This window comes from Rhamphochromis longiceps, linkage group LG16 (genome assembly GCF_057381845.1).
Source record: "Rhamphochromis longiceps isolate RC_006_pf linkage group LG16, R_longiceps_female_GT1.1, whole genome shotgun sequence".
Classification (NCBI taxonomy): domain Eukaryota; kingdom Metazoa; phylum Chordata; class Actinopteri; order Cichliformes; family Cichlidae; genus Rhamphochromis; species Rhamphochromis longiceps.
The window spans coordinates 4,267,197-4,289,912 of record NC_140572.1 but is presented as its reverse complement, the minus strand read 5'-3'; the positions used below and the strand labels follow the sequence as shown (position 1 = coordinate 4,289,912).

The following is a 22,716-nucleotide window of genomic DNA, read 5'->3' as shown; positions in this document are numbered from 1 at the left end:
CTCATTGTGTGACGAATTATGACGACTGTTTGGTAGCTGTTATTGTCTCTCTCTCTCTCTTCATGTGTGTTTCTCTGGTGAAACAATAGTTTTGTGTTAATGTTAGGGCTGCACGATTTTGCATAAAATGAGAATCACCATTTTTTGGCTTAGAATTGAGATCATGATTCTCTCATAACAATAAATAAACATAAAACAACAAATGTCTCACGTTTTGTTGTTGCAGCAAAATGTTGTCCTGCTTGAAATTCCGTCTCCACCGTTGCTCGACGCTGCGTGTACAGAGCAGGTAGTGCAACAATAGAAAAATAGTTGCGGGACGGCACTGTGTAGCGTTTGTCTAGGGTGTTGATCGTTTTCCTAAATCCCTCGTTTTGCACAGTGTTGATGGAGCCATATCTTTGGTCAGGTGATAAGTGATAGCCTCCGTAATGTCTTTGTGCCTGCGGGAGTTCGACGTGTATAGGGAAGCGCTGTATAAGGTTCCCGTTATTGATGTTTGGGTGGTTGACCGGGACGGATTTTCTCCTGTCACTTTCTCGTCATCCCTGACGTGCTCTCCGTGGTTTTTTCCCTGCTAATTTTAGCATCACACGGCACAGCTTCTGTATCACGTGGTATAAGGCTCCGCCCTTGTCATTTGTTGAGCAGGAAGAGTGAGCGCTTGTTTTCATGCAGATTACGTCCCGGATCAAAATGCGGTACATTTGATCTCTGTTGTTTTTGCCTGATGATTGGTTTGAGTCTTGACAATCCACATTGCTGGCGTTGCATCTTTCAATGCCAGCAATGGCAGGTATCAGTGCTCAAACCTTTTGTGTTTGTTTCCAACAAGTTGCCCACCTCGGGAAACAAAAATGTGTTCTTTTACTTGTCAGATGAACATATGAGACACTTTGACTCTTCAGTGCAGTGTGGAGCCTAACAAAGATCTGTTTTGTGTCCCAGCTGATCAGCAGGAGGAGGAGAGTCTGACGGAGCAGCAGAGGAACATTTTCAGCTACTTGGACTCAGCTCAGCCACTACAGAGGAAACAATGAGCTCAACACAGAAGGTGACAGACAGAGCAGGACCATATGACCAAAGATATTTATCACCATATACATTTGAACATTTGCCATAACGATGTAGCTGACGATAGAATTGACAGCAGACAAAATACTTTACAGCTGCACAACTTTATTAAAAACCCATCAATGTATTTTCACTGAAACAAGCAGCTGTTGTTTATGTGCATTAAAGTTATATAAAAATGTAACAGTGCAAATGCAAATTCCTCGCTGACAGTTTAACCAAAAGGCGTTTCCAGTGGAAACTGGCCGACACATCCTGAGCATAACCATGTATAATATCCACTAAACTTCAGAAGAGGTTATACAGTCGTGGCCAAAAGGTTTGAGAATTGCATAAATATTGGAACCTGGAGAAGTTGCTGCTTAAGTTTTTATAATAGCATTTTGCCTGCACTCCAGAATGTTATGAGGAGTGATCAGATGAACTGCATCGTCCTTCTTTGCCATGAAAACGAACTTAATCCCCAAAAAGCCTTACCACTGCATTTCATTGCTGTCATCAAAGGACCTGCTGAGACCATTTCAGTGATCGTCTTCTTAACTCAGGTGAGAATGTTGGCGAGCACGAGGCTGGAGATCATCATGGCTGTATCCCGATTCAGGTTCTGCAGCTTTAAAGTCCTCAAGGGCCACGTACTCAAAGACCGCTAAGGCCGAAGTGCGAGGCTCGTAGGCTCGTGAAATGGGACGTCTAGCCTCCGTCGCGCTGCCCAGGTTGCCTAGCAACCATGATACTAACAGCTGGAAACGTTTCATACAGCTTTGTTTGACAGAAATGAAGGAGAACATATTTAGTTCATTTGTTTCTACATGAGCTCTGTGTGATTTGATGAGTATCTGAGGCTGAGACCACAGGACTGTGAAACATGATTGTTGGGCTTCATTTCTGTGCTGAACAGTCGTTTAAGATTAGCTGTAAATAACAATTAGCTGATGTTGTTCATGAGACTAAAGTCATCTCACTGTGGTAATGTAAATATAATATGGCCAATATTATAGTTATTATATTAATCACTTCACTCACAGACAAGTATCTGTGACAGTGTGTATACACATGTGTCATATATAAGAGACAAATATTGTTTATTTAATATGTTGGTACTAAATTTGGCTCAATGCTTACATATATGTGTAAAAAGCAAATGTAGGAGCTGTGATAACTGTGTCTGATAGAATGAAGAGTAGACTGATATATGAAATATTCCTTTATTGGGTGAGAAAATCAGACCATGTCATAACTGCTTTAAGTCACACAGAATAGACATCAGAGCCTTAAACAGGCTGACGTCTGCTTTATGGGTCAAACTGGGCAGAAAGTCTACAAACACATAACATCCTTATAGAATATGATGTAACACTATAGATCAACTTAGCTCAGAATATATAAAGCATATAAACAGTTACAGCAATATGATGCAACAAACACAGCAGCTGCTGATCCAAAATACTCAAAGCTTCATAGAACTGAAACAAACATTTATTTTAGCTCCATCCTGCTGCTGATACATACTTTAGGTTTCTGAACATTAAACTTGTTGCTGCCTTTCATAGTGTGTAACTTGAAGGCCCTGAGTACTTTCTCCCACACTGGAAACACTGGGATGATCACATTATTTGAACATTACCTAATAAGACTGATTCAGCACAGACAGTTATGTTAAACTTTCCTAGCAGTCCTTCACAAACAGGGAACAGTCTGTCTATTCTCTCCATCTGTCAGCTGCTGCTGGCTCTTCCTCCTCCTCTTCCTCACACACTGCTGAGTTTGTCCTGGTGGATCATCAGGGCTGCAAAGCCTCACAGATGATGTGCAGCAGTGGCTCCCTCAGTCTGTCCTCACTCTGGACACTTGCAGTCGTCACACATGGAAATCAAATGTGTGATAAGCTGCAGGATTCAAACACAAGTGTAACTTATAAACACATGTTCATACTCTTATTCCACAATCAGAGAGAAAGAAACAGAGAGAGAGTGCAGGACAGACAGACAGGTGACAGTCTCAGGTGTACACACTGCTACACAACAGCACCAGAGAAGCAGGATTTAGTGTTTGTGTTATTACGAGTGTAAACAAGAAGAGTTCCAGATGGTGCAGTGGACACATGTGTGACTGCTGTGATTAAAGCATCTTTCTTTCAGCTTAACGAGTGAACCGTCAGCTCGTTCAAACACACGTTAAAGTGCGTTTGGCTCGACACCACCGAACAGAGGCAGCAATATAACACAGCTAACATTAACAGTGCAGTGGATCCTGCTTGTGCCGTGATGTTCAGGACTGCAAACCGAGCAGCATCACTGACTTTCAGCTTGTTGTGTTTGTGGATATATGACTGACTTTAATTATCCACAAAATCATCACATTCTCTGTCAGATTAAGGTCGACTATTGAACGGCGCATATTTTAAAGGCTTTAAAACCAAGTTAACGCTGAAAGTACAAACATCACTAATGTCACATAACTCTGCCGACAAGGCATAGCTATGGCTATGAAATGCTCTTTGTGTATCACTTCTTCATTATGAAAGATGTCATTAATGCACTAGTAATGTCTCATCTGGAGTATTGTTCAATCATTTGGTCAGCAGCTAATAAGACAGATCTTAACAGACTTCAGTTAGTCCAGAATAAGGCGTCCAGATTAGTGTGAAGATGTTCATACTATACTAATATTGATCAAATGCATAATAACCTTTCTTGGCTTCCTGTACAGGCTAAAATATTCTATGGCTTACTTGTAGTTCTAAAGAAAGCAATTCTGTTAAACACACCACATTTATTCTGCTCAGCTGCAGTATCCAGATGAAATACATCATCATATTACACAGTTTTCAACAAACTGCAATTTAGTAAATGCTCGAGTTAAAAGTAACGTTTTGTAAAACTGTTACATTTAGAGCAACTTTTAAGTGGAATAAGTTGCCTTAAAAAATTAGAGAATTATTCAAAACTTCAATGAACACTTAAAAGCCGATTTACAGAGCTTTTAGTTGTTGTAAATATTGTAAGACATGATTTGTTTTTGAAATTTGTGTAATGTGCCTCAATGTTATTGATATTATTATTATTGATTGCTTATATTTGAACAATTGTGAAACCTCACTGTGGATGTAAGAGTGAAATTATGTGGATATCTTGAATCCACTTTATTGTGTAATATTTTATGTGAGTATTTGACGGAAGACGAGCCACATCTGTTGTGGAAGCTAACGGGGTTCCTTTAGAATAAACAAACATAGGATTTATTATCACTGAATAATTCTGTATAAATCTATACAAATTATAGAAATATGTAATAGGAAACAACAAAATAATCTAAATTATAAAATAATGTGTGTGTGTGTGTGTGTGTGTGTGTGTGTGTGTGTGTGTGTGTGTGTGTACAATCAGGAGGGATGGGCATGATTTTAGTGTTTGAACAGTCATGAATTATCTTTTTTTTTTTTTATTTAAGTGACATCAGAAACAGCAGTATGCGACATCACGTGATGGCGGAGCTTCAGTTCATCCTTTGTCATCTTTTTTTTTTTTTTTTTAATAGGACAGGGGAAAGAATGAAAGAAAGAGAGGGAGAGAAAGAAAGAAAACCAAAGGGGAGAAGAGACGGTGAGAAGGGGGGGAAGAGAGAAAAAAAAAACAAACAACAAAAAAAACTCCTGGGTCACCTGTATGGAGAAAAAAAACAAAAAAACAAACAGAGGAGACAGCAAACAACAAAGAGCAACATAATAATAGAAAAAAAAAAGCACCATCACAATAAACTAGCTAGTCATAGATATCAATATTTACTAAATAATAGACGATATTGTTCAGCACGCAAGATAGACAGCGCACAGTGTGCTTTGAGGCAGCAGCCAAGAAAGCTTTAGTCCGCGTCTGTGAATACCCATGTGTACACCTGTGTGCATACCTGTGTGGATCAGCATGCTTGCATTCCAAAGGTTTCTCCATGTAATGATCTGCTAGGGAGTGTGGGGAGCCACAGCCCTGTCCTTTATGGTATCAAGCGGGTATGGAGATCAAAACTCCAGACATCCAGGGGCCCCCAGAACACAAGAGACCAAGGAAGACCCACAGAGGGGCAGCTGCGCCACTGTCCCAGTAAGAGCTAAGGAGAGTCCCAGATGAGGGCTCATTCAGCAGCCGCGGAGCAGAAGCCAGGGGGAGTTGCAGTGATGCGCCCGTGGGCTCCGCCGGCAGCCAGCTGTGCCTGAGTGACCGAGCCCCAGGCCGAGAGGCCAGGGGCTCGGTCACCTCTGAAATGGCCTGAGCGAGCCGCCAAGGAGTGAGCCGGTGTGTACCCGGATGCCCACCCCCAGATACAAAGAACCACCAACGCACCGACACCTGAGGGAGTCCGCCACCGGCAGGGGAAGTGGTGGTGGGTGGAGATAGGCCTCCAAACCTTGGAAGGCCCGAGATGTCCCCAGAGAGGTGGTGTCTGATACCCAACCTGACATATAAATACAAACATACAGGCACACACAGACACAAACATCCATTCCCACCCTCATGCTCTCATGTGCACTTCACACTCAACCGAGGTGGAGACAAATATAAAGAGACACTGTATACGCGATCACACTCCCCAAGCGTACTCTACAAACCGGGTCTAGGTACCCTTGCCCCTGGAGGGGGGAACTGCACCAAGACCCAGGTGGTGTTACCCTTTTCCCTGCGGTGGGGAGAGGCAGACCGCCCCGACTCCGCAGCAGCAGGGAGGCCCCACACCCCAGACCGCAGCCGGACGGCCAACTCCTCCTAGCCCCCCCGCTCCAGCAGGCCGCAGAGAACGGGGGTGAGAGAATTATCTTTAACAGCAGGTTGGATGTAATGTGTTAGAACTACCAGCAGGTGGGGATAAGAGACCTTTAAGGTGTTTGGTGCCACGCTCCACCTTCAGGTTTAAAACTAGTGTTAATGGAGTTTGAAGGTTGAGTTTGTTCCACGACTGCATTTCACTCACTGCCTCTGTTTGTATCTCTGTCACTGCAGGACCAACATGGAGCCAGAAGTCAGCGCTCTCAGGAGGCCGACAAACCTCACAGAAGAAAGGGAGAGAAAAAACACACCTGTGACGAGTGTGGGAAGGGTTTTACTGTGAGGGCTTCACTAAAACGGCATCAGGTCATCCACACTGGAGAGAGACCGTTCAGCTGTGACTTGTGTGGGAAGGGTTTTACTGTGAGGGCTTCACTAAAACAGCATCAGGTCATCCACACTGGAGAGAGACCGTTCAGCTGTGACTTGTGTGGAAAGTCTTTTTCCTTGAAGCGTTCCCTAAAAAAACACCAACTCATCCACAGTGGAGTTAAAGCGTACAGCTGTGATCAGTGTGGCAGAGCTTTTACTCACAGTAGCAGCTTACAGAAGCATCTAGTTACCCACTCTGGAATTAAGGCATACAGCTGTGACGAGTGTGGGATGGAGTTTACTCTGAAGGCTTCACTAAAACAGCATCAGGTCATCCACACTGGAGAGAGACCGTTCAGCTGTGACTTGTGTGGAAAGTCTTTTTCCTTGAAGGGTTCCCTAAAAAAACACCAACTCATCCACAGTGGAGTTAAAGCGTACAGCTGTGATCAGTGTGGCAGAGCTTTTACTCAAAGTAGCCACTTACAGAGGCATCTAGTTACCCACTCTGGAATTAAGCCATACAGCTGTGATCAGTGTGGCAGAGCTTTTACTCGCAGTAGTCACTTACAGAGTCATCTAGTTACCCACTCTGGAATTAAGGCATACAGCTGTGATCAGTGTGGCAGAGCTTTTACTCACAGTAGCGGCTTACAGAGTCATCTAGTTACCCACTCTGGAATTAAGGCATACAGCTGTGACGAGTGTGGGATGGAGTTTACTCTGAAGGCTTCACTAAAACAGCATCAGGTCATCCACACTGGAGAGAGACCGTTCAGCTGTGACTTGTGTGGGAAGTCTTTTTCCTTGAAGGGTTCCCTAAAAAAACACCAACTCATCCACAGTGGAGTTAAAGCGTACAGCTGTGATCAGTGTGGCAGAGCTTTTACTCGCAGTAGCAGCTTACAGATTCATCTAGTTACCCACTCTGGAATTAAGGCATACAGCTGTGACATCTGTGGAAAAACTTTCAGCCAGAGAGGGAACCGAAATAAACACCTACGCATTCACACCAGACATGATGTGTACTGCTGTGAACAGTGTGGCAAACAGTTTACAACAGACGCACACTTACAACGACACATGTTTACCCACACTGAGGAGAGACCTTATCAATGTGACCTGTGTGAGAAGACTTTTAAAGCTCCACATCACCTGAGACGACACCAACAGATCCACACCAGAAAGAGAGTCTACAAGTGCAGCTACTGTGAGGTATGTATTTATATTGTTATCTTGTCATTTTAGCCTGACTGTTTGGAACAACTCTGCTCATTAAACTGTGTTAGCATGTTAGCAATTCTACTGCATGGAAAAGCAGCTCTGAGTGATTATTCAGATTTTCCTTTCAGTTATGATTTTAGTATTACTGTAGTATTATGGTGGTAGTATTGTAGTTATTGCAGCCCAGTAAACTGAGTGTGTTAACTGAAACAGTCAAATGTAGTTGGACGTCTGCAGAGATGCTCTTTATTTCAGGCGACGTTCAGGATACAAGGACTGACTTACACTGTCTTTGTGTCTTTGTTTAGAAGCAGAGCGACACAGATGGATCCAGTTCTCAACCCTGTCATCACTGTGGTGGTGGCAAAGACTTTCATTGTGACCTCTGTGGAAAAACTTTCAGTCGGCAAGCTGCCCTTAAAACACATCAACGTAGACACACTGGAGACAAACTGAAATACTGCAAAGAATGTGGGAGAAGCTTCACCACATCACATCACTTAAAACAACATGAACTGATTCACAGTGGGGTTAAAAAGCACCTCTGTGATCAGTGTGGGTCATCCTTCACCACTGCATGGAAGCTTAAATCACACAAACGAGTCCACACAGGAGAGAAACCACACAAGTGCAGACACTGTGAGAGAAGGTTCTCACGGTCAGGTCATCATAACATTCATGAACGAACACACATAGAAGGAAACTACAGCTGTGACCAGTGTGACAAGAGCTTCAGGAATCTCAGTTCATACTCTGCACACAAACGATCCCACGTTACTAATAAACTGTTTCACTGTTACCAATGTGCCCAAACATTCACCTCATTGTCTGCTCTGTGCAAACATCAGCGCGATCACTCAGGGCTGAAATCACTCCCATCACTGGATCACAGTGAATCTGAAGACACAGAAAGATCCTCTGGTTTCTGTGTCAGACTCAAAAAGCTTGAGATCAGGCTCCACAGAGTTCAGATAGAATCATTTAAACTTGTGTTGAACTGAACTGGTTGCTGGGCTGAACTTCTACATAATACAGATCTACATGGGATCTTCTTTTCTGTTGTTTTACTGAGTCAGTTTTGTCCTTTTTTCTCTGTCCTGGTTTTGCTCGTCTGTAAATGATTGAAACTCAGTCAAATAGTTCATTGTTCTCCAGCAAAACGTTTTGGAAACTCATGTTTAACCTTTAAAACTCTGACATGTTTTAGCACACAAGGCTTCATCGGGGAGTTCACTCATGATTGGACCATGAGAACAAAGGTTTTTAGTTCTTTCAAAGAGAGTCTTGGAGATGTTTGATGTTTCTGTTTTTCTGAAACCACCTGAAAGAAAAACTATTTTTCTTGCTTTATGTAGTGTGGAAGTTTTTAATGTTTCTTCATCTGTGATGTTCTTGAATGTGTTCACGTGAAGATGGTACAAATAAACTGTCCTTTCAGCTTTAGCTCCTAATTTATTCATTATTTATGGATGTAGCACAGCAGCCGTCTCTTGATTAACACATGGAGGGCTCGGGATCTGATGGTGTCGTCTCCCTAATTTGCCCACTCAGTAAATCTCACTCATGGCCAAGAAATTGAAATAAACCTTGTTTCCCTGCTGGATAGTGATCCACTGTAACTCTGCTCCTCCTTCCTGTTTAGGATTTCTGTGGCTGAAGTAAAATTCCCTCCATCCATCACTTATCCCAGCTAACCCAAAGTGAAATAAAGTTTTGCTCATCTTAAAAAAGCATTACAATAATGGGCATTACCAATGCAAACTGAATGATACAGAAGATGAAAGAAGAGACTTTGACGCGTCAGTGTAGCGCGTCTGGCGTGTTTGACTCGCGAATAAAACCACGCGCGTGAGTTTTTGTGTTGCATTTTGTGCATACGCGCGTTTCGCGTCTACCGCTCGAGTTGGAAAAATCTGAACTCCAGCGTCAAATCGCGCCGCGACAACCAATCAGGAGCCTGGTGACGTGGCTGTTACCTAGGTCAAAGGGGCAGATCCAGCCAAAGCCTTTCATACTTCAATGGAGGGGAAGGCTAATCAATGCGGTAGCAAACAACTCGGAGCTGTACAACACCAGCTGCTTTCAGTACCGAGACAGGAATAAAAAGGACCGAGCTTGGAGGAAGATATGTGAAGAGATCGGGCAACCTGGTAAGTTCATTCATTTCTCTTTTGAAAGTTTTCACTGACCCGGGGAAGCCGCACAAAAGCTAGCAAGCCACCGCTATTTTCCCACTGACGTACAAATACCGTTCTGCTTTTATGCATGTTGTCATTTAGGAATATATTTTATTGTCTATTAATAAACAGCACACAGTGGTCCCGCTGTTCATCCGTCACTGCTTTGCTTTTTCGCTGATTTTTTATTGCACAGTACAGCATTGCATTCTGCAGCCTGATTGACAAATCTCCTGCGCTTGCCAAATTTATCACGTTTGGTTTTGATAACCATCGCGTCCAATAGAAAAAACAGCACAAAAACACCCATAACTATGAGCCTCATTCGGAAATAGACACCTGCACCGCGAGGGAAAAAGGCGCACGAAAGTGGCAGGCAGATGAAGACAAACCGCGGCATAATAATACTTTTACGTTTTGCAATCTACAAAGGTTTGCACTTTGAGAATCAATTGTGAGAACTGTGACCAGGGGCTAGTTATTCTGAGAACCCCTGCAATAAATGAGGGACCACTGTCTACTCTACGATTATTATATCGAACCTGTTAACATTTAATACTGTATTGATAGAACCAACTGATTCTGCAGCAGAGCATCCCCAGTCCCTGAGCTCCTGCTGCTGCACCCACAGATATGTACAGCAAGCACTGATACCTTTTTAGTCGGTGGGATTCCCTTGTGATCACCTTTACTAAATATCTAAAACCAATCTGATTATATCCTGTTATTGTTTTTTTTTTTTTTCAATGTTGAAATTAAAATCTAGTAGCAGCCTTCTCATTTCTTTGTGTTTTGTGCTGTTTTACAGGCCCACAGAGGAGGACGGCTCCGAGGCAGATGAGGGACGGGTCCCAGGACGGTCCATCGGCGCTGGAGCTGGCCACCCTGGTGTCCCTGAAGAGGCCACACCAGTCTCCAATGGAGCATTTCCTCCTCAGCCTTGTTCCTGCTCTGGAGAGCAGCTGGTCCTTTTTATTCCTGTCTCTCTGTAAATTCTTATATTTTATATATTTATGTTTAATGTTTTTCTGTTTGAGACTTTTAATATTATTTCAAATAAATGTTTATAATGACTAATGTCTCAGTTCTACTACACAGCAAATGTTGGCACACAACTTGACACATGTAGAATTTATTTCATATTATACTAATGACAAAATATACTGATACAGTGGGATGCAGAAGTTTGGGCAACCTTGTTAATAGACATTATTTTCCTGTATAAATCGTTGGTTGTTACAATAAAAAATGTCAGTTAAATATCATACAGGAGACACACACAGTGATATTTGAGAAGTGAAAAGAAGTTTACTGGATTTACAGAAAGTGTGCAATAATTGTTTAAACAAAATCAAGCAGGTGCATCAATTTGGGCACCACAAAAAAGAAATGAAATAAATATTTAGTGCATATCAATGTGTGTGTCTCCTATATGATATATGGGGTGCCTTTGTCTGGATGTGCTTCCCATCCAGAGCTGCACAGCACAGAGGAAAGTTCCAGCGCTCCTGGAATCCCTCTGTGATGGACCGCCAGTCTCCAGGTGAAGGCACAGCCATGAAGTCGTCCACTAGACAGTCCCAGATGGACGTCGCTACCTGGGGGGTGATCTGGCTCACCGTGGACACACCGACTCTGAAACTGAACGCGATGGTCCTGAAGGAGTCCCCGGTGACAAGGAACCTGGACAAAATTGTTCAAAATCAGTATTATGTGTACTGCAGTTACAAAATACATTATTCAAATTCCAAAATACTTTTGTGATGTCAGATATAAATCACAAAACTTAAATCTTACATAAAACCTTTTGTAATTATAAGGATAATAACAAAATGTATATTAGATCATATCTAAAACAGTTGTGTTTTGTTTTAACTTTAACATATCATAATTTGATTGGTAGCAACTTTCACAACTACAGTGAGCCAATCACTCATAATTCCTAAACATGTCAATCAGGTAGGAATGAAGTGAGACATTAATAGAAATAAAGAGTTGTGTGTTGACATGTAGCCCTTTCCTTGCTTAAATCATTAATATTTTTGAAAAATTAATCTGTGATAAGACAGCTTATCAAGATAGAACCATGTAACTAAAGATGAACCAAACTGTTCAGTTTTATCTAACTCTGTTTTAATAAAGGCTGGTGACCCCTGCTATAGAGTCTGACAGCTGCAGGGATTATATACAAATATTCAACTATCCCAGAATTAAACCAGGTCTAAATAAAAAGGAGTGAGTATCACTACAAAGGTTAACTCAGTGGTCCTAATGCTACAGTTTGATATCAGCAAACACCGAGCGCATACATTGATGTGACACCACAGCCATGCTATCATGCAAACACTGATAACAGCATAAATCGAATTAAATCGGGACTTGATGAGACCTTCTGAGTATCACTAGAAATATTATAAAGAGTCGTCTCTGTACCACAGTTTGCTTTCAGTAAACACCGACAGCATTCACTGTTAGCATAGCACATCCATGTTAGCAGTGTATAACTGGATGGATTAGCATATTAGCACAGATATCAATAAAGGACTACCGTATTAAATAGTTTTACTAACCTCAGGCAGACGGACAGGCGCTCTGCAGGTGGGATTGAGCGTCTGTAGTTGGTGTCTAGGCGGGCGATGCTGGGACCGACGAGAGAAAGCAGGTCCTCAAACTGGCCGACGGTGATAGCGCTGGAATCGGCCGTCATCCAGGCGCAGCTCCTGGAGCAAGTGGTGAAACTCACCAAACTGCTCATGCCTCTGGAGGACCTGATGGACCCAGGTACGGCGAGGACGTCTTTTACGCTGCTGCTCTGCTCTCCACAGTACATAGAGAAGGGAGACTCTCTCTTCAAGCGCTAGCTCGATAGCTGCCATCTTGCAAAGATACCGGTCTGGCACAACTCCCTCCCACATTCCTCCCACATTTCCGGTTCACGTGCGTCAAAATATCATATTTTGACGCGCGATGGATTTTTCTTGGACACGCGTTGAGACGCGAATGTACACGCGTCAAATTAGGGGCGTTTGGGGCGTTTTATTCGCGTCCATCGCGTTCGGTGTGAACACACCGTTAGTTGTTCTGCTGCCTAAATACCACAGGGTCTGATTATGAAGTTATTGAGCTGCACATACTTTACGACCTGCTTAAGTTCGAGGTCACAGCGTCTGTAGAGCAGCTGGAACATAATGAAGTCTACAAGGTTAAAGTTTTCTCTTCAGTTATTGTTCTTTCTGCTGCTTGGTTTGATGGATCTGAGAGCTTTTGTTTTTATTATTGTTATTATAATTATCATTAATATTTTACTCTCTAGAAGCTTTAAAATAGTGTTTGTGTTTGAAAAAATTGATTTAAGAATTGAACAGAAACATCTGTCCTTCTGAAAATCGCCCAAAGGCACGGAGACAAAGTCAAAGGATGCAACCTGTAACTTTCTCTTCCTTCATGTCAGGACCATCATCCATGATTTACCGTATTTTCATGACCATAAGACGCACTGTACTAAAAGGCGCAGTCTCAGTTATGTGTGCCTTTACTGTATTTAACACACACATAAGGCGCACTGGATCATAGGGCGCATACAAGTACCGTATGCGTATTTAAAAATAAAGCAGGAGCATAACAAAGTTTGGTACTCACATTTTTATCATCAATCAAACCCATCGAAGTCCTCATCCTCTGTGTCTGAATTGAACAGCTGCGCTAAATCTCCATCAAACATGCCAGGTTCACTTTCTTCACTGTCAGAGTCACTTTCCGTGCCGTGCGGCTCCTCGGAAACGATGCCGGCTTTTGCGAAAGCTCGAACAACAGTGCCAGCAGACATGTTAGCCCAAGCATCTACAATCCATTGGCAAATTGTGGCGTAACTCGCCCGGCGCTGCCTTCCACTCTTGGTGAAACTGTGGTCTCCATCGGTCATCCATCGCTCCCAGGCCGCTCGCAGCCTTACTTTGAACGGGCGGTTCACACCGATGTCCAGCGGTTGGAGTTCCTTTGTCAGGCCTCCCGGAATGACAGCAAGCTCACAGTTCATTTGTTTCACTAGTTTTTTCACATCGGCTGTGAGGTGGGCACGCATAGAGTCACAGATTAAGAGCGATGGTGATGCGTGGAAAAAACCACCTGGTCTCCTTACATACACCTCCCTCAGCCAGTCTTTCATCATTTCCTTATCCATCCAGCCCTTTTCATTTGCCTTAATTATGATTCCTGCTGGAAACTTCTCTTTAGGCAAAGTCTTTCGCTTAAAAATCACCATAGGCGGCAGTTTCTGTCCATTAGCATGGCAGCCAAGCACAACAGTGAAAGAAGACTTTTCATACCCCGTTGTGCGTATCGCTACCGTGCTGGTCCCCTTCTTCTCCACAGTGTGACTCACCGGGATGTCGAAAGTGAGCGGCACCTCGTCCATGTTTGTGATGTGGCTGGATGTGTTTGTCGCCGATGTGTTTGCTGCAGTAGGAGCGGAAGATGGCCAGCTTTTCATTATAATCCGCTGGAAGTTGCTGCGCTACACTGAAAAAATGGGAATTGGGAGGCTTTTGAATTTGCACAAATGAATTTAGTTAATGCTACACAAGTCTTTCATGTTTCTCTTATTTACATGATTAAATAAAGTACTATTTACTTGATTATAAACAATACTGAAACTACTCATTTTTCTTTCATTGATTTAAAGTGACTAAATTAGAATACTAAAACCATTTTAATCGTGTTTGACCACAACCGGAAATGATGCAATATATTCAAAGACAACAACTAAATATGATTGGATAATAAGACCTAGTCTTATCCAATAAGACAACAACATAATTTAAGGAGAGCGCAATTGACCGCCAGATTCTGGAAGACTGTTCAGCCACATGCAACCACATGGCACTGAGTCAGGCATACCGAGAAGTAGGGTTGCCAACCGTCCCTTAAAATACGGAATCGTCCCGTATTTCGAAACAAAAGTACACGTCCCGTATTGAGCTAATAAGGGACGCACTTTGTCCCGTAATACAGTGAGAATCAAAAGTGGCCTATAACGTTTAATGGAATTAACGCTTTGTTTGAAAACATAATTCCCAGCCCCTCTCCTGCTTTGTGACCAATGAGCTGACAGCACACTTATGACAATAAGTGTATGACAATTCAGATTACCGCTCATCTCATTGGTCGAGGAAAGGTCGCTTGCGGAGAAAATACCGGAAGACAACAGATGACCACAACAAGAAGCATGGCCAACAGGGAAACAAACGCCGACACTGCGGTGCAAGTCTCGGACGACAGTACACCTAAAGCTGGGCAGACACTGTGCGATTTTTTCAGTCACGATATTCAGCTCCTGCTCAAACTGCACGATTGACTCGCAGGGTTAGAAGTTGGTAGGTCACGATGCAGGTCTCACACTGTGCCTCTGATGCGACCTGAGAGCTCACACTGTGCCTCCATAAAATTAAGGTTATAACAGAAAATCTGTCGCTCGCTCGCTCTGTCTTTCACTCACACAGACACACCACCACCACCAACTTTGCTAAATTGCTAATGAAAAACATTTATCAGGCAGCTGTGATTGAGCAGCAGTGTAAATCCAACTATTTTCACGGTTGTTGTGGTCGTGATCATTTTGTGATGCCACATCGAAAATGCTCGGATGAGCTTTCCAAAGTTCTACAAGTTGTGCCTCCATCGCTTGTGTCCAGATCGCACGCTGCACAGCCGTGCTGCAACGTCTTTTTCACCGACGTTTACGTGTTTGCGCGTGAGCAGTGTGAGCAGCTGTGGTGAGACCATCACGAGCGATTGATGATCGGGAGCTGGTCGTGAGGTGTTAATCGCTTCTCGTTACCCCACGTATACTACACGATGCACGACGCACGATGAAGGCCAAAATCGGGCTGATCACCAAATCGGTCGCACGACTCAAAAATCGTCTCAAAATGGGCCAAAAATCGCACAGTGCGAGCCCAGCATTAGAGCAGCAATATTTGTTCCCCTCAGAGAAAGGGAAGAATGGGAAAAGGAAAACACCTGGCTGGAAAACGTTAATATGGGCATGTGCAGTGAATATCAGCGCTATGTGGCCAGAAGTGTGATAATATAATTTATTTTGTGTAATAAACAACTGCAAGGATAGATAGTCATCTATTTGTTGTAATCAATACATAAAAGTAATACATAGATGAATAATGATGATGAGTTAAGATGCGTAATCATGGGAACAAGCGGGTTTACAAACAGGAGCAGCTGATTAGCATTAGAAAAGCTGAAATAATACCTCAACTGAAGCCAATTGTACTAAATGCACTATATGTGCACTGTTACAAGAATATTTTTCTTTCTATTGTTTTCTATTATTTTAAGTTAAGCAGGACAGAGTTCTTTTAAAGAAAGATTTACTTATATTCTCAAAAGTTAAGCATGACAGGCTTCTGTTTAAGAAAGAGACCTGTTTTATTGTGTTAATGTTGTCATTTTGAGCTAAAAATAAATGGCTAAATGATCATTTGTTTCACATGTGTTCATATCACAAAGAATAGAATATGCATCTACTTAAATCAACTTCAAGTCAAATGGTTAAAAAAAATAATTTCACACACAAAAAAAGAGCTAGAAAATTCACCACACTGGGAATGGTGAAGACAACTGGGTTGCCCGGCCCTGGCCACGAGGTGTCCCTTATTTATTTTTCAGGGAGTTGGCAACCCTACCGAGAAGGTAAGTAATTTAAATACATTTGTTTTAGTTGGGTACGTTTTCACAGAATTGTTGTAGTGCATGCTATATAAATAGCAGTCTGTAACGCATTTACATGTTGTTTTTACAGTGCTAGCTAAAGTTGGTATTAGCTTTGTGGCTAGAGCTGAAAAATAGTAACAAATTACACATAATCGGGAGAAAGCAGCTGTTGTCGGTCAGATATGGAATTTATGCATGTGACAGAGAGCACTGACGTTTTTTGATGGCTTAGCAAGTTAAAACGTCACTGAGAGAGCGCAATAGTGTTTGTGTTACTCGTGCTAGTTATGGCTACAGTGGCTAATTAGTCTGGCTGTAACCGTCAGAGTTTAAGAAGCTGGGAGCACAGTGCCATACCTTAATTCTTGCTGAGGACACACGCTCAAGTTATAATAAGGATCCTGCCACCTTAGACGTGGGTTTAAGAACCTGTGCCCATAAATGCCAAATCATTTTTCCATTTAGTCATTGTTTTAGGTGAAGTGTCACTTACTTGACTATTCTATTGGTTAAGCCCAAATAATACAGCAGATATCTACAAGGAGATAAGTTTGTTCAACAGAGTATGTCTTATTAAGTGATGTATTGTGAATTTTCCAACATTGTCCTAACAAAAATTAGGACCCTTTCCCCCACTTTTTTTCTACTTTGTGTAGAACATATGTGAGCTGCTTCTCAAAACATTATGTATAAATGAGAGAAAGATTGGTATTTTAAAGAAACCATTGATGCTCTTCTGGACTGGAATATCTTTTTTCAATTAAAATTAATGTTTTTTGTGATGGTGGAATTTTTACCTTTATGATTACAGAAGTCAAAACATCAGATGATGATAGCTTACCATCTAAACTCCGCATCTCTTGGCAAGTCTGAATTAGAGGTCTCAGCTGTATCTGCCTTTCTAGTGGATTTGCTTAAAGAGGAGATAGCTTATTATTATTAGGTACATATTCCCTGACATTCTAGAGGTCAACCTTGCACAGTGTGTGACATTAAAGGGCATAACGTATAGAAATGGAATGGCACCGGCCCAAAGGGCAGCAGGTGGATTGCCAGAATACTGAAAAACCATATCTGCATTGTACCACAGCATATTCTACATTGTCAGAGAGCTTGGTGGCTGGTACAGAGAGCACCACAGAGCTTTTGAGCTCAGCCCAGTATCCACAAGAATATTCACTCTGTGAACTCCTTGATACTTATCCATTGGTTGGCTATGAGATTGGATCAGTCCACATTGTGACTTTAAAAAGGCATATAGAATTAAAAGGTGTTCATATAAGTGTAATAGCTTCAGTAGCATGTATTTCATTAAATAAATTCTTCTTTTTTATGTCTGATCTTTCTAACTTTGAGTATTGGGTATGGATAGCTTTATGAAAACTAAACTGAAAGGATTCTTTCTGAATGTCTGATATGTAATTCTTTTTTGCCTACAGAGTTCCATGGTCCTAAAGACTGTTTTGGCTGACGGAACCTGTCGAAGGCTCACTCTCTAATGGAGCGCCTGAATCAACTGAGGATCTCATTGTTGAAGTCAAGAGACAGTGTTGTCTTCAGGGCAGTTTCAGACTTCAGTTTATGGATTCCTTATTTGGGAATGAGTTTCTTAACCTTACCTCAGTTTCAGAAGTAGCAGACAAAGGGACTCTTAAAGCTATTGACATCCCAAAGCCCACCATATGGACATAAAAAAGAGTAACAGAGTTGGTGAAACTCAAGATGGAAAAGACTTTTTCATACAGAAGACATGAAGTTGTTCGTGATGCACCAATGGTGGAGGCTTTCATGGCAAGATGGCCTGCTCTATTTGATTTCCATGAGGTAAGGTTTGCCTCATACACGGTGTTCTTGTGGTATTAGCCTAAAATGGTTAAGGCACAGTTGTTATTTGACAGCCCATTTCTTCAGCATGAGTGATTGCGGCCTTCTTCCAGGTATTAAACCTTTGAAGCTCATTCCTCTGTGCTCATGTTTTCAGATCAACGCTGAGTTTAAGAGAATTGCCACCATCCCCCCTCAGACAAAGTTCCTGGCTCAGCTGGCTCTCCACTTGGACAACCTGGTGAAGTTGGTCAACAGAAGAGGAGAGCTTGGACTAATACTGAAAAGAATTGTGGCATAAATGGATAATGTAAGTGATAAAGCCTCAACATTCACTTAACATGATCCTCTTTGGATGAAACTTTACAATTGTGGAAGATTTCAAATGTTTTCCCATGATAAATTCTCTCATTTTGTATTTTTACATCTGCTTGTTTTTTTAACCTTCACTTTGTCAACTTGTTATTAATTGCCAGTAAACCTATTATTAATTTGTGTGCCTTTATTTTAAAAAAATTCATGTAAAGTACACTAGTAAAACTTAAATGAAGGACAAGGGCTGAATGAAGATGCTAATTACATACATTTCATTTCAGTGTGAAGATGTTGATGCTGAGTGTGTTAAGGGAGTGTGTATCTACATGGGTGAAGACCCTGGCATGCTTATCCAGGAGTATGTGGTATGTACTTGTCTTTTTTTTTTTTTTTCGAATTTTCCACAGTGTGTCATATTACTTACTTGGCATGAAATGACTAACATGGCTTCTTTTTTACAGGGCATGGAAGAATGTGCCATCAGTGAGACTGTTGAAGACACCACTGTTTGAATTTATCTTCTTAAAGAGCAAGCTTCAGCAGATAAACAAGAGTTGTCCTTGCAGGCATCAGGGTGGCGAAGAATTTGGATAATGTAGCATTTGCTGTGATAATGCTATTTGGACTCATGTATGCATTAAACCTTGCCTACCCTGCTGACCTTCGCTACAACTTTGATGTTTTCCAGAAGGTTTTCATGGAACTGGGTGGAGCTAAACTCTCTAAAGTTCTTGCTTTAAAAAAAACATCTGTTTCATTGAGAAGTCAAAGACTGCACTTCTGCAATTCTTTGCAGTTTTTCATTTTGTGTTCAGTAACGTTATACTACTTATGTTTTTATTGCTTTCCCCTCATGTGACTGCAATGCAGGATGATTTTTCCTTTTGGTATCGTGTTGTAAGAAATTTTTACTGACGATTTTTAGCAATATGTTCTAAACCAACCTTAATGTCCTGCTTACATGTTTAAAATGAATATTAAAATTCATGTAGGTGTTTGGTATTAGTTGTGTAACAATGTCATTTAAGGCTCAACTTAGTTGAAATCTTGTACAGGTAAATACTTGTACAGAAGCTGAAACTGTTGTCAAATAATACACAAGTTATATTTGTGTAAATCTGTTTATCCATAAAAGCGTGTTGCTTTTTTCAGGTAGTCTTAATTTAGTTTACATTTTCAATTGTGTAATTAATACAAATGTTATATGTAAGAGATGACAGGATCATCTATAAGCACTTTCTTTTATTTGCTGCTAAGGTCACTTTTTTGTGAAACATTTGCAAATATATTCTCAAACTAACTTTTTCTTTTAGCTATTTCTGCAGGCTATCTTTAAAAAATGTGTTAACAAGTTTATATGGATGCGATTTTGGACTTGTTCATGGCAGAATTGCTGCTTTCACTGCTGTTACAGTTTAATAAAGGTGTATTGTTCAGTAGCACTCACAGTCTTTGCCTTTTTTGTCAATAATGATCAGTTAATATTTCAATTGAAAAAATTAAGTAGGATTTAAAGCCATAATTTGTCTTGCAAGAACATAATTGCAATGTGTTTACATTACATAATATCATTGCGTACCACTGGCAAATAAAAATAAGTTGGTGTTAAATATTAAAATATATTGACATTATGCAATACATTGATATTATGATAATAGATTAATTTCAGTACATCAAACATGATTTTTTAAAGTAATCTGATGTAAATAAAATACTTTGATGTGACAAGCATTAATTACTTGAGGAAAAGTGGAAAATTAAGTCAGTCATACTTATTCATATTATGTGGGACCGATGTACACAATAAAATCAAGTAAATTGAAAGAACTTTTTTTTTCAGTGTACGTGGGATGACCAGCGTCAGGTACAGACTGCTATACCCTGCAAAGCTGTTAGTGACCCATGGTGATGTGAGGAAAAGCTTTACCGATCCCAAAGAGACCGTAGACTACGCGGAGAAGCACCTCTCCCACCCACCTTCAAATGTATTAAAAGCAAGGATATATCTATATGTCTAACGCTGACACAGCACTGTGTTTCTTCTTTTCCCTTTATATTCCATGTAAAGGTGAATATGGAGCGTTTATGGAGCTCGTTTATTGACCAGCTGTCAGTTAGAAGGTAAGAGTTACTAGGTTAACAGAGGTTAGCAGTAACAGTACGGGGAAGTATATTGTGTTGTTCTTTTGTTGGTTTTTATTTTATCCTACTTTACTTTGTTATTTTGATTTTACCTGTTGTGAGTGCTTCCCGTAATTCTCCTTTTTCTTGCGCCGCTGCGGCCAGAGTTCACAACATTACATATTTTTGTATCTATAAACAGGAAGCTGACACTCTCCAGACTTTATCAAAGGTGTGAGCGTCACAGCAGAGGCCTTTGTGTCAACGTAGCTGAAGACAAAACACAGAAACACATGAAGGAGATTTTCCTGGCCTGGATTTTATACAAATATTCTGCAGTACATCAAAAATGAAAGAAAACCATTAGTCAACATATGAACATCACCTCTGAAGTTACAGAGCTTTGATTGGAGACACAGCTGAGCGTTTTGCATTTTGCATAATTAATTACATAATTAATTATGTAACCATAATTAAATGGTTACATCATCTTTAAAGTCCCCAGAGATCAGGAAAAGGGCCTGAGGGTGCTGTGTTTGGAGTCTGCTGGTTACAGTGTGCAGGACCTCACAGGCTGCTGCAGCGTTAGCAGAGGGCGGGACATACACAGCTATCATAATCACGTGTGTAAACTCTCGTGGTAGATAGTACGGTCTCATGCTAACCGCTAGCAGCTCAATGTCCTTACAGCATAGCGTCTCTTTGATAGAGAAATGCCCAGAGTTACACCATCTATCGTTCACAAACACAGCCAGACCCCCTCCTCCCTTCTTACCACTCTCCGCTGTTCTGTCATAAGAGGCTCAGCAGCTAAAGCAGCACACCTGGGTCTCCCAGCCTATTAAAAGCAGCCCTTTGCTTCACCTGCTTCACTAAACATTATTATTTTAAGCAGAGTGGTGTGATTTATGTAGGCATTGCTGTGTGACAGGATGACTTTTCTTGCACACCCACCAAATGAGGGCGCACATGCTTCCACGCCCACTGGTGACTGCACACAGCCTTTCAAGGAAGCATTTCATTCATCCCTAACAAATGGAACAAAACACTGTGCAGCGTGTTCAGGTTTGAACGTGGCCCTGGCCTCTCTCTGCATCCACCTGGCACATGCAACACACATCCACTCCCTGCTGAGCTGCTTGTATTTGATGTGTTGAAGTTTTGGTAAAGTTTGAATAAATTCCACTTTATTTATAGGAACATTTCATCTGTGGACTCCTGCTTCCCCTCTCCTTGAGCCAGTTTGTGACGGGAACATGACATAAGAAAAGTAATTTATCCCTTTTTGATTCTGTGTATCTGGCGCTCATCCAGTGAGTTCACACTTGGCAGAAACAGACTGAATTTGTCTGGAGAACTTTGGCTTCAGCCAAGTTAGATAAACACACTGTGTCTCTGTCAAAACAGCAGTGTAGTTGTGGCACCCCTGTGAGGGAATGACCACATGAATATTATTTTGTGTAAAACACTCATGTAACGGGACATTTTTCATTGCTATATGTATTTATTTTCAGTTTCTTTAAGAGGATAGAAAATCCATGTAACAGGGATTCATTTTATGTTAGAAAGCAGTGAGGGCGGAACTTTGGTGCTTGCTCCGGGGTTTCGGGGAGCAGTAAGTGGAGCCCACCTTCCGCTGCTTCCTCAGACACGTTCTGGAGGAAAGCAGAGACGCATCGTGTCTTCCTTACTCTGCTCTTCACCTGCTTTTACAGGTCGGTACACGGTGCTCGCACCGAAAATGTTGTTTATTGTCACCATGGTTACCCACGTTAATGTGAATGGGAGAGTTAAGGCGGTCCGCCAAAGTTATTTATATGTAAACACGGGAGAAAACCAGAGGAGTGTCCCGCGCGACCGCACCGCGAGCCCGCTCGTTAGGTGGAGCGCTCGTGAAGCAGAGTCAGTGCGCTCCTATGCTCTGTGCAAACGTGTTGTAATGCTCCAATCAAATCAGTTCTGTGAGATGTGAATGTTAATAGTTCTGTTAAAGTGACTGAGTAGATTAGCTAGTGTAACACAAGCACTCTGAGCAACTCTGTGTAGCTAACAGAGGCATTCATGGGTTGATTCAACAAGCTGTGTTTCATGATGCACTAAATAGTGATTTTGCCAGTAAATTACTG

General features: G+C 41.6%; 4 protein-coding genes and 1 pseudogene across 6 annotated transcripts in view; 4 read left to right on the top strand and 1 right to left on the bottom strand.

The window, feature by feature from the left end:
• LOC146650421 (protein NLRC3-like) overlaps positions 1–22,716 on the top strand; it is a 159,237-nt gene that overhangs the window by 77,424 nt on the left and 59,097 nt on the right. The window lies entirely within an intron of this gene.
• Positions 840–8,870, top strand: LOC146650424 (uncharacterized). The gene is made up of 3 exons (XM_085385485.1): positions 840–1,054; positions 6,066–7,418; positions 7,736–8,870. The coding sequence occupies exons 1-3, from the start codon at positions 1,037–1,039 to the stop codon at positions 8,426–8,428; spliced, it is 2,064 nt and encodes a 687-aa protein (XP_085241611.1). The 5' UTR covers positions 840–1,036; the 3' UTR covers positions 8,429–8,870.
• On the bottom strand, positions 10,721–12,521 carry LOC146650423 (uncharacterized). The gene is made up of 2 exons (XM_085385506.1): positions 12,175–12,521; positions 10,721–11,287 (listed from the first exon to the last, which is right to left on the bottom strand). Exons 1-2 carry the CDS (start codon positions 12,432–12,434, stop codon positions 11,017–11,019), a joined length of 531 nt encoding a protein of 176 aa, XP_085241632.1. The 5' UTR covers positions 12,435–12,521; the 3' UTR covers positions 10,721–11,016.
• LOC146650422 (uncharacterized) lies at positions 18,013–19,344 on the top strand (annotated as a pseudogene).
• LOC146650417 (phospholipase D1-like) overlaps positions 22,236–22,716 on the top strand; it is a 179,322-nt gene continuing 178,841 nt past the window's right edge. Inside the window, exon 1 of one of the 3 annotated variants that reach the window (XM_085385483.1) lies at positions 22,236–22,305. The gene's annotated coding sequence lies outside the window, so the exon portion shown is untranslated. The remainder of the gene's footprint in view (positions 22,306–22,716) is intronic. The other 2 variants (XM_085385474.1, XM_085385484.1) reach the window with 2 other exon arrangements.

Bases quoted from the DNA above. Each gene is read 5' to 3' on its own strand.
- LOC146650423 (XM_085385506.1), bottom strand. From the start codon at position 12,434: ATGTACTGTGGAGAGCAGAGCAGCAGCGTAAAAGACGTCCTCGCCGTA. The intron at 11,288-12,174 runs GTTAGTAAAACT...AATTTTGTCCAG, and splicing joins CGCCTGTCCGTCTGCCTGAG to GTTCCTTGTCACCGGGGACT.
- LOC146650424 (XM_085385485.1), top strand. The intron at 7,419-7,735 runs GTATGTATTTAT...GTCTTTGTTTAG, and splicing joins ACAAGTGCAGCTACTGTGAG to AAGCAGAGCGACACAGATGG.